The sequence below is a fragment of the Macrotis lagotis genome, chromosome X, assembly GCF_037893015.1.
Source record: "Macrotis lagotis isolate mMagLag1 chromosome X, bilby.v1.9.chrom.fasta, whole genome shotgun sequence".
Taxonomy (NCBI): Eukaryota; Metazoa; Chordata; class Mammalia; order Peramelemorphia; family Peramelidae; genus Macrotis; species Macrotis lagotis.
Window position 1 is genome coordinate 354,703,144 of NC_133666.1, and position 25,677 is coordinate 354,728,820.

Below are 25,677 nucleotides of genomic sequence, written 5' to 3' on the forward strand. Positions count from 1 at the left end.
CCTACTTTCTAACATAGAAGCTCTGAAAAAAATAAAGGCATCATCATAACAATATCCATGGATTTGTAAAAGACCAATTGGAACTACCTATTTCTCTGAATAGATGAAGAAGGGATACCATATTTGAGTATGAGCTACTCAAAGGAGATATATGTCTTTAAAATAAGATTAATTCTCATTGCATTGGATAGACTTAAATGATAGCCTAGGAATCTGATTAGATAATATCTTTTAAAACACTTAAAAGGAATCATTTAAAATAATTTCAGTCGATTTTCTCAACCTGAAATGTGATTTTCATTGTTTTCTATTTTATTTTGTTTTGTTTTCTAGAGGGAGGTTGGGTTTTATGCTTTTGCACTTTGAAATTGTATGTTTATATTTTGAACTGAATTTCTCCATGCATGGATCAGTAATGAGATTTATTTTGGCCATACTGAAAATACTTCTATTAAGCAGCACCCTGTGTATTCTTTTCTTTGGGTTGCTCTGTAATAATATTCAGTGTCCATTAATGATGCATTTCTTCCCCTCCAAATCTAAGGTAATATTTATAGAAGATACAACTTTTAAAGCCTTAAAGTGGGTATTGGTATGTCTGACTATTCTCTTCCTATACCACAGATAATTATGGACACATGCTCTATTGCTGGGAAAGGAGAAAAAAGACCTTGCCAAGTGGATGCTCTCATTATATTCTCATTTTGCTAAAGTGTTCATTCAATGCAGAAGAATTCACTGAAAGGACATGATACTTTCTATCTCAAAATTAAGGTTAGCATTGTCAATTGATCTCAGTTCAAGAATATCTATCAGGGTTAGCTAGATAAGCTATGCTTCTGACACCTAATTTGCTTCTGAAGTCTCTTTATTATGTACATACAGCATTGTAATGTAAAGCAGAATGCTAATAGTATGTGTAATTATTTTTCATTAGATATGGCTGATGATTTTTATGACAAAGATTAAAAAATGCCTATGTAGAAAGTATTGTTATTTTTGGTAGAAAATTTTAGAATATAAATAGGGTGTCTTTTTTTAACATAATCTATTTTTTACATTTTCCTCCTTCCATTTTTTTTCATCTATAGCTTATTCTTCATGTTTCTACTCAGTTCTCACCTTTCTACCTCTTTTGGGTATCATTTGAATTTATTGGTAATAATATTAATTCATACATTTGTAGAATTTGTTAGTTTGGCAAACAAATGCTGTTTGCAAATAGTAAGTAATTAAGTTATTAGGTAATGACATGTGCATTATTACCACATGCTTTTTAATTTATTCATTAATCAAGCCTAATTCTTCTAATCAACAACTCAAAAACTACTTAAGTACCCACATGTTCATATTTATCTCCTCATCTCTCTAAGTAATATGCATCTAAATATATAGCTGCAAGATTTAGAAAAGTAGAAAATTCACAGGTACATCCAATATTCATTTCCCAATGAATTTTAAAACTGCTTGCTTTTGAAAGATGATTTTCTTTCTTTCATTTAATAAATGATTTCAAGTCCATCTCTAATTCCTCTGCATAGCATGGAGCTGATCTTGGTTTATCAAGACGTTTGTTAACGGAATATAAGGTCTAGTAAGTCCTACCATGTTATAAGGGTTATATGGACATGCAACTGGTAATGAATTGTAGGCCTGTTCTCAAGAATTAGCACAGATAAGTTTAGTAAAACTGACTTGTCAATAAATGATTGCTCATGAGATGACCAAGTTTTTTGGCCATAGCAAGTTATAAGGACCATCTATTAAGGCAAAGAGGGATCAATGTTGGCATTTGTGGAATCACAAATCCTTTTAGCATTGAAGTTAGTAATAGAAATCTTTAAGGCCGGAAAAGTGAAACTTTCAGAAAATAGTTTATGCACCATTAAGATGATTAATGAGATATAAAACTTTCAAAAAATAAGTTAGTGAAGTTAATAGAATTGCTAGTTAACAGAATTCAGTTTGTTTCCAAGGATAAGATCAGTTAGAAATGGCTCAATTACTTTAGACAAGTAGCATCTCTATCAGCTTGCTAATTAAAAAATATGGGTTATTTCACACATATAGTATTGAGATGAAAATTTAACTCAATTCAGCGGCAAGAATTTTTTAAGGTTAGAAAGCATGTAAGGTGTGAATTCTCAGTTCTGCACAATGATCCCATATCACCTCCAAATACACACTCTGCTACCATCAATCTGAGGAAAGAGAGCATTTGCAGAATGCATACAAATGCACAACTGACTCACTTATTTGATAGGTTATATAGAATATATCTGTAATCAACCGCCACCTAAAATTTTTCTCTCAGTTGCAAAGCTGAAAAATTACACATAGTGCAAAAAAAAGTTTGGTAAAAATATATTTAAAACAAGCAAGAAAAATATTTTTGGCTGGAAGGATTAGTTTCTTCATTGTGTCAACTAATAACATGTAAATTATATTTCAAATGATTCCAAGTACCAACGTATAAAAAGATGTCATAAATCAGAAAACAAAGAGCAAAGCGACTTTTTTTTCAGAAAATGTATTTGCAATTCCATTGTTCATATAAAAAGCATAAATTTTAAAAAGTTCATATATGTTTAGAAGTGCTATGGTTTCACCATTCATTGCAACTACATTCCAAAATGCTGTTTCAATGGTCCACAGTGCATTTTCCTTACATTTTCGTTACACTGAAGTCACTCTCATCACAACCTCCCCCGAGCTGTTATCTTCTGACAAGTCTTCATGAGGCCTCATTCGATTGAACAGGTGTAACAGTACATAGCCACATTGAAATCTCGGTGAGGTTAATTGTGTTGGGTGAACTAAGTTTCTATTTCGCAAAGCTGTCAGTGGCAACCACAATGTCCTACTCGCTGAAGACTCTCCTCGGCTACTTTCTTCTATATCTGTGGCTTTGTCGTAATTTAATACATCCCAGTGCAAATTAACTGCCCTCCAGCGCTTAAACACTCTGTATACTGCTGCCCCTTCATGTACAATGAGACCTGAAATCCAGGAAAAGAAAAGGCCAAGTTACAATCTAGAATTTAGGAGCATACTCTTAATGGACAAATATGCAACTCAAAGGTCTGATCAATTCTTTGTTTTCCAACCTGGTCAAGGAAATGAGTGTCCTACTTGGTTAAATATTGTGGTTTGTAGGAAATTCTCTTATATACCATGAATAGATTACCACAACGAATGAGAATACAACAAAATATATTTTACTAAAAATAGAATGAATCTCAGTTTGATTTTCTTTGATGTCCCAGAAGGCACTTTAGGATCTTTCATCTCCTTTGGCTCATCATTACATAAGTTTAATTACTAGAATGTTCAGGCAATATGAACAGCTCTGATTCCACTTTGCATCTGCTGCTCAGTCTGGTTTCAACTCCATGGAATAAGCTGCCCTTCCCAAGTTAAGCTCATTTCTGCTAAACTCACCCCCTGGCTGCTAGCAAGCTCCAATGACACCCCCTCTCTCAGGCTATTCCCCTCTCAGATTGGAGGGTTTTAGGGCAAGGTATCTAACTCTTTCCAATATCTTCCTTCATAAAGGCCAGAAACTGGACTTTTGGGTTTACTCCACTCTGTACCCCCTTGCTGTGCCTGGTTTCATCTCTATGGAACAAGTTAAGATGCCCCAGGCTGGGTCTTGTCCTCTTCCCTCTTTCCTACCTTCTTTTGAATGTTACCTCCCTTTTTAGACTGTGAGCTCTTTGAGGTCAGGATCTACTTTGCTTTTTATTAATTGTATCCCAGCACATATCACAGTCTCTAGCAAATTGTACCATATTAATAAAAGTTTATTGAATTCAATTAGTAAACTGAATAATCAAGTCACCTAAGAGTCAATTAGATTTTTAAAAATTTCTGTTGTTGAAAATCTTTCTACATCATATATAGAATGAATATAATTTAATCTTCCTTTGATGAATGAGAATTTTACTCATCTAAATATCTAGTTTTCATTATGAAGAACCACAGTTATATAAGGGAAGATAAAGATAAACACTCCAGAGGAGAATCCAAAGACCTGGATTCTAGTCCCAGAAACAGTCTCTAATGATCTGTGCCCACCTGAGGCAAGTAGCTTAAACGCTCTGTGCTCCAGTTCCCCCATCTGTAAAATGAGGGGTTTTAGATCAGATGACCTCTCAGGTCCCTGCCAGTTTCAGTGGTTCAATTCTCACGTACTAATGCCAGCTCAGGTCCTGGAAACAGTGCTGCTGACTAAATCCTTCCTAGGAGTTTCCCCAAGGGTAGAGTACAACAAAGTCATGGAATCTAACAAACATTTCCTGTGCATCACTTTAATGGAACTCACTGGTCAATGGTAAAAAGATCAACATAAAATGTACTGAATAGAAGTTACTCTATGGGAGATTTATTGAAAAACATGGACCAGAATCACATTGAACAAGAAAAGCATCAATGGGATACAATTTCTCACAATCAAGAGAGAACATGAATTGGTAAAATTTTGGACCTAGTCAAGTACAACATGTAAAGTTCTGTGCTAAAGGAGGTCAGAGATATACTGAATCATACATGCGAAGAAATGCTGCCTAACAAAAATTTAGAGTTAAGTAAGTTTTTACCATACATGTTCACAAAAATCTATCAAATATCTATTTTATCAAAATGTTCAAGAATATCTTTGCAGATGACTGCTGTCCCTTCATGTTCAATTACTTTAGGCATCAATCAAGCAATTAACCAACCTATAAGAATGTGTTTTTAAATATGGGTCAGGTACTGTGCTAGCCACTAGGAACACAAGACAGTCCTGGCCCTATCCACTGTTGAGGAATAGTAAGTACAAATGTATTATAATATGTCCTAGTACTCTCTCCAGGTGGCCAATTTGACGTCAAAATACTTAGGTAAAAATTCAAGAATTTTCAATTCACTTTATTTTACAATCAATTAGTCAAAAAAAATTTTAAACCAAATTGACAAGATGTTTCAGTGTCATATAGAGAAAACCTGATTCAGGAGAACCGTCTTTCAATTGTTGCTTTTACAAATAGTTTATTAAATTACATCTCAAAATTATTTAACCTTTTGGGTTTGGTTTGATCCTCACTAAAATGGAAGCTCTAATATGTACCCTTTGCCTTCTCCAGTAGGTAATGAGAACAAATTCATTTGACTATAAGACAAAGAGGCAGAAACTATATAAATGCACAATGGTATTATACATGTTTTTAAAAATCAATACTCGGCAATGAGAAACACTCATTCACACTTGACAAAATAATTGCATCACAAAATATTTTCATTGTGGGTGCTTGCTATGATTAGGGACAATTAAATTGGAGATCTCCCTCTGATTCGGCCTCTATGATGTTAATATTTTTGGCAAGGGCATTCAAACTTTAAGTCACTTTCTTGGGCTACATTTCCATATTTTGTAATATGCAAATCTATCAAGTGATCAGCAATAAATCCTATAGAGCTTTAGAGAATCTCCTACTTTAATCTCTCTCTTGAAAGCACAGTCCTCTGGAAATTCTGGATCCATGTTGCCTCCCTTTAATTGCATTTTGAGATATTAGTGGTGTATTTAGGTTTCAGGAATACTTTCCATTAGAAACTTCTAATTTACTAAAATAAGGTCAATGTCAAACATGATACATTTATCTTTTCTTCTTTTTTGAGTTTTCTAAGAGCAGACATACATTTTTTCCATTAATATTGCTAGAAAACATGACCCCTGTGACCTCTAAGGTACAAGAGACAGGATTCACTTCATCATAATTCTTAGGGAAACTAGTTTGTTTGAATTTTATTTTTTTTTCCAAAAAAAGCCCCCAAACCATTAACCACATTGGTTACAGATAATTAAATTTCTTTAGTGGGAGGAGTTGGAGGAAGAAATACAAGCTTGTGATAGGAGAGAAATCAACCATTTTTGCTTTGTTTTTTTCTGAATTTTTGCCATTAATCATGCCTTACTATCTGTTTATAACATATGGGTTGCATGGTGGGAAAATAACGACTCCATCAATGTGGTGTTCTTATCATATGATTACACATCTGGAAGCAGAAGAAACTTCAAAGACCATCTAGTATATCCTTTCATTTTATGGATGAGCAACCATTTTCATTAGGAAAAAAATCAAGGAGTTATACTCCAACCCTTTTTATATTGTGCTTTTTATATAATAGCATGAAAATTCATCAAGTTTCTGTATACACTCTCCCCAATTTAAAAAGGGGATTTTATCATACTCTGGAATTTTCAGTTCCATTGGCTTCTCCTTGCCAAGCCATCTGATTTGATTATCTTGCTCACAGGTGTGAACTAAGATTTCAGCCCAGAAAATCACATTTCATAAATCAACACAATTTTTAGGAGTAAATAAATGTAGTAACATTTGAATATCAAAAAACCTTATTTATAATATATGCACCCCAAATTATGGGAAAAACATTTGGCAGTGAGTCTACACAAGACCTAGAGATAAGATAATAACAAAAAGAGGGTTGAAGGATGCAGCAGAGCATCATTTACATAAATTCATTTCAAATTCCTAGCTCTCTGTCACACATTATGCTAAGGAGACAATTCAAATACAGGTAGAAAAGTAAAGAATTTGTTTCTTATTTCATCACTAACCTGCTTGTTAAACAATTTCATAGATAATATCACTTTATTTCAGTTTCATTAAGTAAATACTTTCTCAATATAAATAACCTGGATGTTTTCTCATACCTAGAAGGACTTATAATCTAGTACACTCCTTTGTTGTCTAGATGATAAGAAAAGGATATTTCTGGTATCAATGGAATAAATTTCTTTGACATTTGCTTGAAGACATTCAGAGAAATGACTATTACATGCTATAGATTATGTTTTAGAATGTCTACATATGCAAAATACCTCCTTATACACACACACACACACACACACACACACACACATATATGTAGAATTTCTGGTTATCACCTCTTCAAAGGTAATAACTGCTGCAACACTGTCAATTACAAGAACAAAAACTTCTTTCTTCTTCATAGTTTTCTCCCTTAGTTCTAGTTCTATTTTCACAACTTGACTAATACAGAAATAAGTTAAACATGATTTTACATGTACAACCTCTATTAAATTGTTTGCTGCGATGGGGAAGAGGGTGGGAAAATATGGAACTCAAAAGTTTACAAAAAAGATTAATGTTGAAAATTATTTTTGCATGCCATTGAAAAATAACAAAATTTTTTGAAAAAAATATTACATAATCACAAGCCCCCTAATGAAGCCAAGCACAAGTTAAATAAATTTGAGAAAGACCCATGGGAAAATCTAAGGAACTCTAGACAACTGGAGACAATATAAAGGCCCTTTTCTATGTAGAAACCCAGGATTTCCAGGTTCAGATTCAAATATAACATGTCTCCTTGCTGAGATGAAGACTACGGTATCTGTGTGGTGAGTATGTTCAGTGTAAGTCACTATTCTTACAATTCTTAAAGTACCTATGTGATATTTTTACAAAAATATGTTTAGCAATAATGTTTATCTATAATATATAATGCTTTAAACATTGCAGAGCATTGTTCAATATTAACTTTATTGATTTTCAAAGCAAAATTAGGAGCTACTAGTATTAGAAAGCATTTTGAAAGCAGGAATGAAGAATCTATTTCATGGCTTAACTGTAAGAGACTAGGAAAATCACTTGGAGTCAGTGAAAAATGCTGAATCCCTATAAACCTCTTGGGTTTGGGTTGGGTTTCTACTTTAGTGATAAAACACCAGAAGAGCCTCTAGGAGTACAGTGATAGAAACTATATAATAGACTTTGTTGCCTGATGAACCATATATACATATGAATGCCCTTTTTTCTGTGAGAGATTGAAGTTTTTAGCTGTTAACTTACCCATCAACATGTTTCATGGATACAACCTGTTTTTTTCATTAAGTTAAGTCAGACACCTCTCACTCCTGATCCCTTTAAAGATGACATAGGTATTATTAACATGAGTTAAGTGCAACAATAAATTCACACAAATATTTAATATGAAGGAGCAAAGAGGCTCCCATACAAGTAATAAAGGTGACAAAAATAGAGCTAACTACCTGAAGGTGGCTAATTTTAAAGTCAGTCTGATTTGAGCTATAATGCACAGATACAGTATACCAGTTTGTAGAAAGTAATACATTATGTAGAAATTAATGTGGTAAACTTATTACACTATCAATATATCTAACATCAAAGAATGTGCTGATTACTGCTATAATTATAATAGCTAGTATTTACTTTAATGTTTGCAAAGCTCTTGACGTATTATCTAGCCCAGAAGGTAGGTACTATTATTGTTGAAGAAACTGAGGCAGAGATCAAGTGACCCATCTGTGTAAGTAGTGTCTGAGGCTGATTTGAACTTGTCTTCCTGATCCTAGGTCTAGCTTCCTATCCTCTGCAGCTTTTGCTCCTGATGCCCAACACTATCTGTATGTTCTTGACTAAGTTACTTAATAGAGATTAAGGTCTAGGTCACAGTTTCCTCATCTGTAGAAGGAATGCTTGGACTAGACAAAAGTCTGAGGTCCTTTCCAAGTTTAAATCTATGATCCTAGGATTCTTGTTATTGCCAAGTTTAAAGTTAAGAAAAATACTTGACTTCTCCCTCCCATGGGCTACTGTGACATGTGAGCATCATTCAACAAATGAATTGATGCTGTTGTCTTGGGGAAGTGTGATTTAAAGTAAGCAAATGTGCTTCACTCTGATGCATAAGGCTCAAAGGAGACCTTTTTAGAGGGTGGAGCCAGTATGTACATAAAAATATTGTTTACTTCTTAAACTGCTCCTGTAGGAACCTCCTTATGGTTTAAACAATACTCATCTGCCAACAACCTCCTGATAATGTTTGTCCTTCATTCTTGAAGAAGACAATGACATCAGGGCGGTGATGCCATGACAAGCACATGAATTGGATTGGGGGGGGGGGGCTGTGCTAAGTCACCAGTCTCACTTTCTCTTCCAGAGTCATCTGGGTCCAGTGGCCAGATTATGTGACCTATTTAGTAAGTGTAAAGTGGTTGAAATCACATCCTCCTGACTCCAAGACAAGTGCTCCATCCACTGCACCACCTAGCTGCCCCTCAACAACCTCCTAGGCTGGTGAGGATGTAAAAGAGATGGATGAATGAATGAAAAAGGAAAGCAGAAATAAGCTTACCCCTCACAGCTTCTGATCACAAATGAGAAAGTAAGCTGTGATATGAATGCAAGCAAGGTTCTTACCCTTAGAACTCAACAATTCCCATGGTCTGCACAAGAACAATTTGTGATACTGAGGCTCTTTTCAGTTAGATCATTTTATTTTATATGTCCACACCCTAGACAATAGTCCATTTCCTAGAAAAAGCTGTCAGTGGACTTGTCCTTGTAGCAAGAAAAGGGAAAACAACTCTACTTAATTATCTCTTACCTCTTCAATAGCTAAATTGTCTAACCTAGTCACTAGATTTGATTATATATATATATATATATATATATATATTATATATATATATATATATATATATATATATATATATACATATACATACTTTACTGGTTTCTTTTTTCTGGAAGTATTTTAACATATTTAAATTGAAAAGTCTAATTAAAATTCTTGCAGTCAATAGTGGACCACACTTTTGTTTGCATTGTCTTTCAGTTTAAGGTACAATAATTTATGGATTAGTACAAAAATACAAATCAAGTATAGAGCTTCGAGAAGCAAGTGGGAAAGACAGCTGATTCCCACCTGGGGCCTGACACACAAAAGGATATGACAAGGGCTACTTTGTAATATAGTTTCTAAATACACATATATTTGATATTGGGAAATTCTATTCTATGTGACATGAACATTTTCTATTTTCCTTTAAATCAAGTTGTATTTGCTAAAGTGAAGGTACTCTCTGATAGACACAAAAATCCAGAGGGTATAATGTTCTAACTTTTACCAGCACACACAAATACTATGACCCAGCTGCATTTTTTCTTTTTTTTTTCTTATTTCTTTCCTGAAAAATAAAAATCTTCTGATCCTCTAATATCAGTGAGATTTAATACTATGGTATGGAAAATGGAAATCACCTAAAATACACAATTATCCAGATCCAGACTTCAGCTTCTTTCAAGAGCCATTCACCAAGTCCACAATTGAAACATGTTTACTTGACACAGCTTACTCTCATTAAAATAGCATTTCACTGACCAATGACCGTGATTTCTGGTGCAATGAGTCCGATGTTTTCCCTTCTCTTTGCATCAGCCATTGTTAGGGAGCATTTCTTTATGTATTAGCATAGATGAAAGCTTTTGAGACTGGACAGACTAAACCACATTACCCCTTAGGTTTTTAGAAAAACTCTTCATCTATGTCTATAATTATATAACTCTCCACTGAGACCTTGGGCGGATGTTTCCTGTAAGCCTAAATAGGTATGTGTTCCTTCATTACGTATTGCCATTCTGAAATAATATCCTGAGGAGTGTATTTCATTCTCCTTGCCCGGAATGTCTGAGTCATTTACAACTACTTGGTCTATATATTTAGAGAAATTTCTACAAAATTCTCCTACAACATTTATATTGATAATCTAATACATCTGAAGCATTTAGATACTCTGGGCAGTCTAATACTCGTATCTGAAGCATTTAGATACTCCTCAAGATACTCAAGTCCACTTATTTGGAAGCAAATGAGAAAACAGGACAGTCACATTCTAAAGCCTTAGAATCCCCCCCATTAAATTTTTCCAGCTGAAAAATGTTCCTGAACAGTTGAATTAAGAGAGCAGGAATGTTCACTGGGCTATATTGTAAACATTATCATAGTTGCTGCTACATGAATGATTCCTCTGGAACATCACCTTTTAGATACTATCAGCTTCTTTATCTACAATTTTCCTCCAAAATTTGAAGAAATTAAACTACTGACTTTTCACAGGTTCAAAAAGTTCTAAGGTACAAAAAAGAATGAACCCGTGGAAGCTAGAATTAATAAAGAGATTCACCTTTAAAGAAATGACCCAAAATGTTTAGCTTTAAGGGAGTCAGCTCTTCTGTGCATTCCTGGATGATGTCAGAGCTAGTCTTCAGATGTAGATTAAAGCTCCATAACAACAACAACAACAAAAAAAACACACTGTAGTATTTTCCAAGAGAAAAATGTCCTATTTAGTTGATAGATTTGTACAACCTGGTCTCAACTATCTTTCACCAACTTATAATAATAGGCTCAGAAATTCCAGTGCCACCAATTCTCCATTTTTGTTCTTAGCTAACCACTGTTTTAAATAAATATGAAACTAACCCCTTTCTTAGGAAAAAAAAGAGATAAGGAGACAGGAAAATTATGATTTGATTAGGGTCACACCTTTTTTTCCCTTAACCATTATATTTCAAGTAATGTCTACAAAATTGGGAAACTTACTTATGCTTAGTCAATTTGACCTGCTCTTTATTTAAAATTATTTTTAAAAGAAAATAATATTAATTTCTTTAACAAGCCTTGAAACTCAACAGGAATAAAGACATTAAAAAGTCGTACCAGAATGTTAATGCAGTAGGGATGTTTCTTCAGGCGAAGGATAAGAAAATCAATGAACAGGTTAAGAGTCTAAAAAATGTTGAACCTAGCACTAAAGTTCTAGACTCAATTATTTAAAAATTTCTCTTCCATCCCAATATATCAATAATAACCTAATAAGATAATGCTTAAGAAATTATTAAGAATAATTATATGAGGACACAAAATAATTTGTAGCTCAGAAGTAAATGTAATGTAATATAATTGTAATGACTTCCAAAAACACATAATTGAGGTCAAAATTTAGTATTACTATTATATTTTTTAAATTTATTTTTTATTCTCATTTTGGACAAATTTTTTTTACATTAATAAAATATTCTTGTTTACAAGTAAACAAAATACCCCTCCCCCCCATGAATATAGATAGACTTGCTTGGGTGAAAAAAGTAAAGAGGAGAGAAAAAAAATTAAAATTAAAAAAAATAATAGTAATAATTGTAGGTATGGCCAGGTGGCGCAATGGACGGAGCACCAGCCCTGGAGCCACGAGCACCTGAGACTATATCCAGCCCTGTAAACCCAACAATCACCCAGCCATGTGACATGCAAGCCACCTGATCCCCACTGCCCTGCAAAAACCAAAAAGAAGAAAAAAAAGACCCAAAATAAAATAAAATAGTAATAATAGTAGGGGTGGTTGGGTGGCAGACAGAGCATTGGCCCTTGAGCCAGGAGCACCTGGCAAATCTGGCCCCAGAGACCCAAAGATCACCCTGCTATGTGGCCCCAGGCAGGCCACCCAGCCCCACTTGCCCTGCACCCTCCCCCAAATAATAATAACAAAAAATGTGCTTCAGTCTTCCAACACCAACAACTCTGTCGTGGGTGGATCACATTCTTTATGATTAAGTCCATCACAAAAGTTACTTCCATATTTTTCCAACATTGCCATTGCTGATCGCAACTCCCTCCTTTCTTATTTCTCCACTACCATGTACTATATTTTCTCTGTCCTTTCACTCTGACTCTGCTGTAGGGTCACTGAGTGGCGCAGCAGACAGATCCCTGGTCCTGGGGCCAAGAAGCCCGGAGACCCCATACCACCCCTTAGGCCCAGCATCCACCCAGCCCTATGGTCCTGGGCAAAAATATATTATATCTGACCACTCTCCCCGCCATGGTCCATTCTCTCCTCCTTTATTCACATCCCCACCCCTTCCCCCTGCTCCCCCCCTCCTTCTTACTCCAGAGGTCTATACCCCATTGAGTATATATGCTGTTTCCTCTCCTAGCCACCTCTGATGAGAGCAAAGGTTCCGTCATTCCCCCTTGCCTTCCCCCTTCCATATCATTACAATAACTCATTGTAATAAAAAAAATCTTATTATGTGAAATATCTTGGACTATTCCCCCTCTCCTTTTTCTTTCTCCCATTCCATTTCACTTTTTTTCCTATTGATTCCATTTTTACACCATATTTTATCTTCGAATTCAGCTTTCTCCTGTACTTCAACTATAAAAGCTCCCTCTACCTGCTCTATTAACTGAGAAGGTTCATATGAATATTATCATTATCATTTTTCTATACATGCAGTTCATGCTCATTAAGTTCCTCATATTTCCCCCCTCTCCTCCAATCTCCATGCTTCACCTGAGTCCTGTATCTGAAGATCAAACCTTCTGTTCAGCTCTGGCCATTCCAAAAGGAACCTTTGAAATTCCCCTGGTTCATTGAAAGTTCATCTTTTTCCCTGGAAGAGGACATTCAGCCTTGCTGGGTAGTTCATTCTTGGCTGCATTCTAAACTCTTTTGCCTTCTGGTATATTATATTCCAAGCCCTACTAGCTTCCAATGTAGTTGCTGCTAAGTCCTGTGTGATCCTGACTGCAGCTCCACGATATTTGAACTGTGTCCTTCTGGCTACTTGTAATATTTTCTCTTTGACTTGGGAGTTCTGGAACTTGGCTATAATATTCCTAGGGGTTGGTTTTTTTGGGATCTCTTTCTCAGGGGGATCGGTGGATTCTCTCCATTTCGATTTTGCCCTCTGCTTCTAGAATATCGGGGCAATTTTCCTGTAGTAATTCTTTGAAAATGATGTCAAGGCTCTTTTCCTGATCATGACTTTCAGGTATTCCAATAATTTTTAAATTATCTTTCCTAAGTCTGTTTTCCATATCAGTTGTTTTTTCAATGAGATATTTCACATTTTCTTCTAATTTTTCATTTTTTTTTGGTTTTGAAGTATTGATTCCTGATTTCTGGTAAAGTCATCAATCTCCCTGAATTCTATTCTTTGTCTGAAGGATTTGTTCTCCTCAGAGAGTTTTCTTATCTCTTTTTCCATCTGGCCAATTTTGCTCTTTAAAGCATCCTTCTCAATAACTTTTTGAACTGTTTTATCCATTTGACCTAAGCTGGTTTTTAGCATGCTATTTTCTTCAGCATTTTTTTTTTTGGATTTCCTTGACTAAGTTGCTGACTTCATTTTCATTGTTTTTCCTGCATCTCTCTCCTTTCTTTTCCCAGTTTTTCTTCCAACTCCCTCATTTGATTTTCAAAGTCTTTTTTGAGCTCTGTCATAGCCTGAGCCCAATTTCTGTTTTTCTTGGAGTCTTTAGATGCAGGAGCTTGTGCTTCCTCATCTTCAGACTGAGTATTTTGATCCTTCTTGGGCTCATTTGCAAAATATTTCTCAATAGTCTTCCTCTTATTTCACTGCTTGCTCATTTTCCCAGCCTGGGCCTGGTTTTGGGGTGCTTCCTGAGCTTTTGGGACACTCCCACAAGGGTCTCAGTGTGTGAGGCTCTGTCCTCCTTCCTGGTCTGTGAATGACTATAAGCGCGCCCCCCTCTGTCACAGGGCTGAGGTGGGGGGGGGCCCTGCTGTTCTATGGGGGGGGCTAGACTGGGATCAGGATCTGAATGTGGTCAGAGCCCCAGAGTCCTGTTCCAGGAGCAGAGGACAGAGCTCTGCAGTCTCTCTTCACTCCCCTCCCCCAGCTCAATGGGCTCATGCCCTGGGGGCTCCTGCTTATGGGCTCCACCTGCTTCTGTTTCCGGGTCTGGGCTGCAGGAAAGACCAAACTGCTAGCTGTGTGCCCTGAGGGCTGGGCTCCAAGTGCTCGCTCTGGCAGAGGTCCCCCACTGTTCCCCCACTTTGTGCCTGGCGCTCCCCAGGGTGCAGCTCAGGAGACTCCCCCCTGCTGTGAGCCGTGGCTCCCAGCGCCCTGGGGCTGCCTCCAGGAGGCTGAAGTTCTTTCACTCTAGCAGGCCACCCCTCCAGCTGGCCGCCCCTGCAACCCAGGGGGCAGAGCCTTTCTGCTCTTTTACAGGTTACCTTGAGTAGGAGAACTGCCTCACTGGGTCCCTTTGTGGGTTCTGTCTCTCAAAAGTTTAGTTAGAGTCCTTAGCTGATGAGTTTTATCAGAGAGCTCCTAAGACTGGATCCCTTCTTGTGGCCATCTTGGCTCTGCCCCCTATATTTTTTAAATAACAAAGAACACTCTCTGTCCCTTAAGGAGACTTTTATTTTGAGTTCCTTTTGTAATTGGTGGAAAGGTTGCATTCAGGATACAGGAAACCTTTAGAACTAGAGAACTATCACAATCATTATCATTGACATAAGGTACAGTAAGAGAGCCTTTTCATTTAATATTTGGGACATGGACATCCCATTGATATTAGGCCAACCAAGTCATTATTACATTTCATGGGATGTGACGGAACTTAAATTATGAAATGCAAGAAGTAAAATGCTATTTGTGTGTGTATATAGAAAGACAGACAGACATATAGATATCTATAAATAAACGTTTATCAAAATAAATAGAAACACCTGACTGAAATTCATGTGTGTATATGTATGTATGTTTCTAAATATATAACATTATGATGTTGATCTGTATTATTACAAGAACCTTCTCTATTCCTCTAAAGAACCTAATCATTTTGAGTTTCTCCAGTGGTAAGGGAATTGGGGGGAGGGTGGGGTAGAGAAAGGGAGATCTGTTGGGGAAGGTTGTACATAGGGGTATGCTACAGTGTGTATGTGTGTACTACATCTGGTAATAGCCATAGCCAGGTCCTATTCAGTAATAATAACCATTTTACTCTATGTTCAACTCTTTACAAAACTCTGATTAAAGCATTAAAATTTAAGCCAATAACTGAGAGCCATTTGTCTGTTCTCTCCCTACACAGCCAGGACATATTGTGATAATTTATGGAGCCAAAAGGAGAAGATCAGGCTAGGTAACTTTCCTGAAGGGCCTGCTATGGACCACTGTCTTTCCCTTATTCTTTATCTGGACTAACTACCAACTGGATGACCATTGGTTGGGGATACTTAAGAGATTGCTATTCAGATATAGATTGGGCTAGATGACCCCTGGGATTGCTTCCAACTGTGAAATGCTATACCCAAGTTCTCTGGAGGTCAATATTAGATAGAGGAAACAAGCATTTTAACTCCCATCCTGCGCCCTCATAGGTCATGTTATCTAAAAAGCCACATATGTACATATATATACATATATATATATATATATATATATATATATATATATATATATACACACACACACACACTCCATTCTACTTTTGTGAACTTTCCTTATTAGTTAAGCCCTGTTATTTCCAAGTGATGTTATCAAGTAAAATATGAAATTTCATTTCTTAAATAATTATATATTGGGCATAAGCTATTCTCTGTAAAGCTCTTACTATATATCTATTTACTTATCTCAACCATTAAGATTGTAGTTATGCCTTTGTTTTTACACTATTTATCATATGGTCTGGTTTATGATAGGCACTTAATGTCCTTTTAGATTGTTTGGATTTTTTTTAATCAGAGACTCCCACTTTTTTCTGAACAGGAATTACTTTTTTTTTTAGGGTTTTTGCAAGGCAAATGGGGTTAAGTGGCTTGCCCAAGGCCACACAGCTAGGTAATTAAGTGTCTGAGACCAGATTTGAACCCAGGTACTCCTGACTCCAAGGATGGTGCTTTATCCACTAGCCACCTAGCCGCCCCCAGGAATTACTTTTGACTTCCCTCAAGTCTTAACAGTTTTGGAAATGCAGGTTGGCATTGCGCAAATCACTGTAATATACAGGTATTGTGGGAGACAGGCACTGAAAGACGCTTGAAATGTAGGAGTTTGGTGGTTCTGGCCACTCAGGAACTAAGGTAAGAGGAGTCAGCTAGTATTCCCTGGTGAGTAATCCCAGAGGGTTGCCCTGGTGGGACATGGAAACCTTCCATTTGTTGCATTTCCTAAAATGGACCAGGGTCAAGAATCTCTGTCTGGGAACACAGGCTCCCAGAAAATTGCTGGTGCTGAGGCCATCTATCTTATAAAAAGGCATAAAAGGGCTCTGATTATAGGCTACTTCCAGTGCTGCTCTGAATCCTGAGTCTCCCATTCTTTCTGCTCAGAATTATGAACAGTAACTGATTGTTTCACCAGTAAAAAACGTTCTAAGTACTAAAATGTTAAATGTTAAACGCTCATATTTTTCAAATTGAAAGAACCTACTTCCAATGACCCAAATGGTGGAATATGTACAAACTTTTCCAAAGGTTATTCTTTTATTTAGGAGGAAAATGGATTTTTTTAATCTTTTGGTGACTTTGAGGGACTGTTTCTGCAGCAAAGGATATCATCCAAATTCTTTCCAATGACTTTCCTCAAGAAATCCTCTTTCTCATGGAACTTGCTTATTCCTTTTAAAATCAATCTCTGTGTAATATGTCAAATTTTCATTTCTAGGGCTGTTTCCTGACTCCACTGGCTTCTTTTGAGTTGCAACTAAAACATTTTTTACAAATAGCCTTTCTCCGTTCTTCTAATACATTTTATTGTTGTGATTACAGGTATTTATTTGCCTGCTGTCCCAATTAGATTGCATCCTCCTGGAAGGCAGGGTCCCTTGCTTTTCTTTTTATCTCCAGTCTTTAGCATAGGAACTTCATAAAATACAATCCACAGACTAAAAATCTAACTACTCTCCTTCCAAACTGTACTCCTGATACTCCACCTGGATTTTTGCTTACAATGCCTCAAAAAGTTGTTTGCCCTGAAGCTCACTGGGCTCTGGACTCCTACACTGGAAGTTCCCTCCATCTTGGTGAACCCCCCTTCCCACCCTCCCCATGCTTGTCCTCATTCTTCTCCAGGCTGCCTTCCTGAGCCTTCTCTTGATCTCTACTTTTTCTTCAACTGCCCTGTTGGGCATCCTTCTCCCTCCTCCTGTGGCAGCAGGGTGGCACAGCAAATAGAATGCTTTACCAGGCCTTAGAAATATCCTATTTGTGTGACTGGAGAATTCACTTCACTTCTCTTTGACTCAGCTTCTCAGTGCCACTCACTCAGTAGTTGCTCCATAGTTGCTGATTTCTTCCTTTTCTCCCTCCCTTAGAGTTTGCTTTTATGTATTGTCTTCCACCATAAGAATCTTAAGCTCCTTAATAACTAAGACCTTAATAAATTCTTGCTAACTTGACATGGAACAATGGTAAAATCATATTTAATAATCCAAGTCAACATAAAGTTACTAGTCATCTTTCCCAATGCTTCATTATCAGGAAAAGGATCTGAAAACAGAAGCCACTAATATCATTCATTATATTAACCCATCTAAACCACCAATCATTAATAACAAAAGTTTATTGAACATTTTCTTTATTTTTTAAATTTTTTTTTTAGGTTTTTTTGCAAGACAAATGGGGTTAAGTGGCTTACCCAAGGCCACACAGCTAGGTAATGATTAGGTGTCTGAGACCGGATTTGAACCCAGTTAGTTATTCCTGACTCCAAGGCCAGTGCTCTATCCACTGCACCACCTAGCCACCCCTTATTAAATGTTTTCTATGTGCAATTCACAGCGTTGTGTGCTTCAGTAGATGACAGGAAAATTTTTAAATCTATTTTCATGAATTAAATAGGTCAATTTTAAAACACATTTTCATGGTTGCTTCAAGAGAGTACATAAAGCACAAATCATTTTGTTGTTGCTTAGAATACATCTATGTTTTCATAGTTTTTAGCATTAGATCTTCTTTCTTAATGTTTTAATTTATTTAATTAATTTATTTAGTTAATAGTAAAGTAGAGCTATATTCTTTGAACCATGGGAAGAAATGTCCCAGGACTTACTACAATTAAGAATTTTACTACACAAAATCCACAGAGTAGATAAACTGCATGTAGATAATTAATGACTAAGTTGATCTACAATTAGAAGTGAAAATGCTTTCATGACTTGTCCATCTATGTTTTCATGTTTCCCAAGAGCCAAGAAATATGTATTTTAATTCAATGATGCTAGTTTCTAGGGATATAGAAGAGGGAGGAAAAAGAATCCCCTCTTTTTTCTTAACATTAGATTTTAAGATTTGTGTTTATACAGTTTGAAATCATGTTATTTTTCCATTTCTATGCTATTAAAGCAAAATAACAGATGAATTGTCAAAAACATAAGGCAAATGCTGACCCTTTAAAAGATCAATGTTCATGTAAATGTGGCACAAGACTATAGAACTGAAATGTCCAATATGTTTTCCAGTTTGTTCATATCCTTAAAATAGATTTTCTTCTGCATCCCCAAGTAGCTGTGGCTGGATAAATTATGGATTATTTTAAATTGATTTTCAAAAGGGCTGCAATATATATACCCATGCTGTTTTGCATGGATTTTGTTAAACTATAAAGTCCTATTATAACTATATAAAACTGCCTTTTGATAAATATGACTTTACTAAAGAAAAAGTTTTTTTAGTCTATATTGCAATTAGTGTAGAGAGGTAGAAATATTTCAACCTGATTTTATCATCCTAGTACATTAAATCAAGTAAAAGAGCTTTAGGCTCATCTTTTTTATCACTTAATCCCTCTATCTTTTAAAAAAAGCAGCATGAAAAATTCAAGATGACCAAGATAGATATTTTTGTCTTTGGGAATGGGTAAGTTTCCATTGATCATTTTCTTTCCTGACCATTTATCCTTTAATTTCAGAAAAAAATGTAATATGAAGTACAAACAACAATAAAAACCTACACTTTAGCAATGGAACTAAGATCCTGATGGAAGCTATTTTTTTCTTAAAACAATTTTAGGAAGCACTTTTCTGCTATAGATAAAAAAGGATGAGAAATGAAGTCCATCAGATTTAAAATACATATGATAGAAGAAAATGACCTAAGTTTGACCTAAATGTCCTATAAAATTCAGGGAATTTGAGCAGCACAGCCCTCATGGAAACTGTTCCCAAGAATTCTTATCAATATTCCTCAGGTCAATCATAAGGAAAAACCAAGGTGAAGACAAAGGTGGAGAATTAATTTCTTAAGATACATATATAATATATATATATATGAAACAAAACTATTAAATAATTGATTTTTAATGAAATTTAATAAAATGATTAGTATAGTAATCTATGGCAGACTTTGCCTTCCTGGTTCTTGGCAGTTAACATCTTCAAGTACTAGCTTTGTTGACATCTTGGCTCTCAATTTGAAATTCCAACACTTAACTAACAGTCATTTTTCTGCTCTCAGGAAGCTTTGAGAGAGAATAGCTTCACTTTAAGGCTAAAGGTCTACATCATTAAGTCTGAATGATGTTCACTACTCCTAAAATGGAGTACATTACAGGGATGATTTGAGCTGGTTGAGGATGAGAAAGCCAAACTGCTGAATACTATGTCAGTTCCTCAGTATAGATTAATACTTTGATTTAAATTAAATTCCCTGAAGCCCATACACATTTACATTCTAATGTGAACAGTACTAAAATCAAATTGAATGTTAACTTAGATTCTCCTCTTTTTTTAATCCCCTTATCCTCGCCATTCCACTGATAGTCCAGATTATCAAAGTTAGTTATTATTTTCATTATATTGTATTGAAGTTACAAAGTTTACCTCTCACAGTGACTACCTGTGTGGCCTTGGGAAAAAATCACTTGCCCTATCCAGGTATTCCTGATCAATACAATGAAGGAGTTGTTCTAGATGGCCTCTGATATACCACAAAAAACACATTACAGAGTTAAGAAAGGGTCTAGAAAATCTTTTTTCTGTAGTTATCAATCAGAAAACGTCTTTTTCACTGCAAAGGACATCCTATATTCTGTGCTGGGTCCTTTAATCTCAGTGATCTCATTATCACTCCAGGGTTCAGTTATAATTTCTCATCAGATGACTCCCAAATCTCCATATCCTGCCCTCATCTCTCTCCTAAACTCCACTTTAACTTCAACAATTTCTTGCCAGACATCTTTCTTTGGATGCAACATAGATATTTCAAGCTCATCAGGTATAAAATAGAACTCGCTCTCTTCCATTATTGGTGCAGCAATTCACCAGGATCAATGACCTAGACTTTTTTCCTGAGCCTTAGCTTCCTTCTCTTTTTTAGCAACAGACCATGAGAATATAGGAAACAGTATGGGTCAGCCAGGTCAAACCACCACTACCATTAACTACTATTTTCCTTCAAATCTTCACAACCTTCTTTGTCCCTCAAAGTCCTGTACATTTTCACTAAGATATGTGCTGGACTGATTTTACAAAACTTCTTATCCTTCTATGCTCTGGCCAAACTATCCTGATTAATGTTTGTGTAATGTTCCATCTTTTACCTCAACTTCTGCAGAATACCCATTCTCTACCCCAAAATTAAAATTTTGTAATTACTTTGCATGTTTTTTGAAATTTACTTTTCCCATCTTGCTACACAATATAATATTAAGTCTTCAACAACAGAGACTATTTTGTTTATGTCTTTGTATTTCCAATGATACAAAATACTTAGTACATAGGAGATACTATCTAATCAAACCAGACTCCTTCTCTGTTCTTTTTTTGCACTTAATAGTATTTTTCTATTACATGTATACATCTTTTTCAATATTCATTTTTGTAAGATTTTGAGTTTCAAATTTTCCTCCTTCCCCCCCAACTCTAAGACAGAAAGTCATCTAATATAGGTTATACATGTACAATCTTGTTAATCACATTTTCATATGCTGTGAATGCAAAATCACAACAAAACGTCTTCTTTATTCATATTTCTATGAAGCTCTATAGTTACAAACATATATTTTATTTGCTATGTCCAACCACTTCTACTTTCTTTCTCTTCAAAAGTAATTCTTTTATCAGTACCAAAGGATGTAAACGCCTTAAGGGGAAAAGGCTCTTGGACTTTTATCTTTATCTCCCACATACAATGCCTTGAACATAGTAAGCATTTAACAAATATTTGTTAAATTCAACAGAATTCCTTCAGCTTTTCAAATCTAACTCTACAAGGTCATACAAAGTTTCACTCTCGGTTTAATTTCCTTCCACTTTTATCTTCACAGTCCATAATTATTAAGACTTTTCATCTTTGCCAAATGAACTGAATGTCTAATTAATTTAAGCTATATTAACAAAGCATGAAGTGGAGAGAAGGCAAAGCTCAAGAAAGAGATGCTATTTAGGGACTTCTGGGAAACTTCACTCTGACATGGGAGTTGAGAGCAAGGTTTTGCTGCTGTTATTCATTCCAGATACTACTGCTTTAAAAACGAATTGGAGAAAAATGAGGATGCTCCTAATGAAACGATAACCTTGCACATGGTAGTTGCCAGCTGCTGAGACTTAATTCATGAGTCCCAAGTAATAGCACTATGTGCTTTAAAATGACATAATCCAGTCATAAAAAGACCCCATACAGATATGACTTAGCTATTTCACTGTCCAGATTTAATTAATTCAAATGTATTATTACTTTTCATTTGGTGATGATTATTGATCTAGCCTTTCCTGAATTTCTAAGATGGTTGATCTAATTCAGAGGACAATATTTGTCTATGAAACAAGTGAAACTAAATCCTTAGAGGCAATTAGATAGAGCACTTATTAGAATGCTGGGCCCTGAAATCAGGAAGATCTGAGTTCAAAATCAAGTGTGCTACTGTAAAATGAAGTGTTGTAAAAAAAAAAAAAGTACCTAACACCCAGGGGCTGTTGTGAGGATAAAGTATCAAATCATATTTGTGAATACACATAGTAGGCACTTTATCAATATTTGTTTCCTGTCTTCCTTCTCTACAGAGGGATTCAATTAGGCTTCTTTAAGATACTTATCTATCTAATGAGGCTAAATCATCACAGACTTTCATACTAGAACATTTCTTGTCCTTTTGGACAGTAGTGCTCCAAGTTTTAAAGATTTCTTTTAATCTTATATACACTCCATTACCAAATTTCATTGAAGAACATTGTCCTTGAATATCTTTCTCAATTATCTGACAGATTTTAATATGGTTTAGCCCCCAAAATATATGTGTATTCCTGTGAGGAGGCAGAAAAGTGTCCTAGCGTGAGAAAGTGACAAGGTATTTAAAGATTAAAAAACAGAAACACACTTAACCCCATTTGCCTTGCAAAAACATAAAAAAAAACACAGAAACAAAGACTGTCCTAGAAAAGTCATTATAGATTGCTTCCTGAAGACTGTTCAAGTGGTATTGAAATCAAGAAATTAAAAAAAAAAAAAAAAGGAACCTTTGGCTAAAATCCAGAAGGACCCTGAAAATAAATTAGATGTGACAAATTTGCACTTCTTCTGAGCAGGTATAGTTAGTTACTCTCTACCTCCTAGTGATCATAAGGATATTTTTCATTGATTGTGGAAATAGAAACCCAATGATATGCCTAAGAGGCAATTCCTACTCTTCAGATTTCTTTTTCCTGCTGTCTTCAATATCTAAAGATCACTCTCTGAGTTCTGAGGGAGAATCCCTCCGATGCATAAGTGCATGGTCTCTTAGGCCAGCCCGAGAAGGAACTGCCTCCTATTTGTGTCTTCTTTCCCTTGGGCCTGGACACTGTGAGTCTCACAAGGCATCTCACATATCCCTCCATCATGGGCCATCAATCACCAGAGCAGATTCAGTGGCAATGACAACAATGACAACTGCAAACCAGTCAAGATAAAAAAAAAAATTGCTCACAGAGAGAAACCATCAGCAAAATAAAAGAATAGAAATGATATGGAAAAGAGCAAATGAGTAACCCTGGTGTTAATGTCCAAAGGAGGTTTATATAGTCACCTGCTCACTGATTATGACAATTCTATGATTTATTATTGCTTAGCATGCCTTTTCCGTGTCAAAATAAATCTTCCTGCTCCTTATCTGATTCATTTTTGCAGTAAAGGAAGCTTTTTACTTTCTTCCCACCAGCTGAAGAGAACCCCTTAAACTAGAGTCTCAGGTAGAATTATTCCTCAGCTATCTTAGGTGGAGATGAATTTGGAAGATTGGAGAGTCTGGTTCCTCTTTGGAGGAGACAGGCAACCCCAGAGTAAGAAACACAAGGCAATGGAGAAGTTGTGTAAAGGTCATGAAAAATAAGAGAAATAAGATTTGCAGTCCTGCTTGGCCTCAGACTAGCAGGACTTGGCTAGCCAGTTTTCTAGACAAAGAGAATTCTGTTTTTGTATAAAATTATGGTATATTGGTTATCTGAAATATTGTGTACAATTGTGGTTCAGGGCAGCTTCAGGAAGCTATCAGAGAAATAGAGAAGGGTAACTAAAATGATCAAGAGGATAGCAGCAGCTGTCTAAAAATGAGCAAAAGAAATAAAAGGCTTCAGCTCTTCAGTCTTAAAAGAAACTTGAGAGAGGTTATGATCAAAGTCTACCCAATTGTGGAGACTGGAGATAAAGTAAAAGAATCAAGTCTCACTTTCAGAGGACAGGTAACAAGGAGACCCTCCTTAAAGCTTAAATAAAGTAGGTTTAGGACAAAAATATAAAAGAGCAGGTTGTCAATGAAAAGAATTCATCATTCCCAAGAGTTTTCATGGAGTTTTGGAAATATAACACTAGAAGAAGAGGTATTTATAGGCAAGGAACTCAGGCACAAAGCACAAAATGACTCGCATAAGTTCACACTTCTAGTAAGCGCTGGATCAGGAAATAAAACTCTTGTCTGCTAACTCTAAGTCTCATTTTCCACATGGCATAGACTGAAATATACATCATGTAAAGAAACAGTTTTGATAAAATCAAGAGGATAGAAGCTCAAGTGGTTTCCAAGGCAAATCAAGATGTTTATAGGGTTATCACAAGCAAATTAAGAGGAGCAAAGAAGGAATTAAAATTTACAATTAGAGAAAGAATAAAAAGTCATGATCAAATAAGAGATGGGGAAGTTCACATGAGGTAAAAGTGGACACTTTTGATTAAATAACATTTTCTAAGTTTTTTCACAAAAACCTCAACACAAGTAAAAATTAGAGAAGAAGCAGAAAACTGAAAGAAAATCTCTGCAGCAAGTTTCTTTGATAAATGTTTCATTTCTAAAATACATAGAGAATGAGTCAAATGTATAGGATTAAAAACCATTCTCCAATTGATAAATGGTCAAAAGATCTGAATATGCAGTTTTCATAGAAAAAATCTAAGCTATTAAAAAAAGTCATATTAAATAAATGCTCCAAATCAGAGATCCAAGGGCACTTGAACTAAATTAAAATATAATTGAGGAATATGTTTAAAAAACAAATAAAATAGAATAGAATCTAAATAATGTTAACATGTGATTTTTCTAAGTTGATTTTCAACCTATAGGGATCTTTTTATTGATATTTAATTTTCTCAAATATATGTTATGAAAGTTTTTCAGCATTAATCCATATGCCTATGTATATTTTTAAGTTACAAAATTTCCTTCCACCCTCTCTTCCCATTCTCCTTACCTCAGTGGCAAACAGTCAGGTTAATATTGAACATACACATTTATGTTAAACATTTTACAGATTAGTCATTTTTGGTAGGAGGGAATAGGATTAAGGGAAAGAAATACATAAGAGATAATTTTTAAAAAGGGAATGTAGTGTTCATCAGATTCTGAAGGATTTGTTTTGTTTTGTTTTTCTTCCTCTGGATAGGGAAAGTATTATCATAACCAGTCTAACAGGGTTGTCCTATCTTCTGGACTGCTAAGAGCAGCCGCATTATCAGAGCTGATCATCTCACAATGTTGTTGTTAATGTGCACATTGTTCTCTTGGTTCTGCTCCCTTTGCTCAGCATTAGATCTTGTAATTCATTCCATGCTTCCCTAGAGTTCGA

At 35.6% G+C, this 25,677-nt stretch overlaps 1 protein-coding gene across 1 annotated transcript in view; it reads right to left on the reverse strand.

Annotated features, from left to right (window-relative positions):
- Positions 1-2,511: 2,511 nt before the first annotated feature.
- MARCHF11 (membrane associated ring-CH-type finger 11) overlaps positions 2,512-25,677 on the reverse strand; it is a 145,134-nt gene continuing 121,968 nt past the window's right edge. Inside the window, exon 4 of the mRNA XM_074202022.1 lies at positions 2,512-2,999. Coding sequence (XP_074058123.1) covers positions 2,677-2,999 — 323 coding nt within the window. The 3' untranslated portion in view covers positions 2,512-2,676. The remainder of the gene's footprint in view (positions 3,000-25,677) is intronic.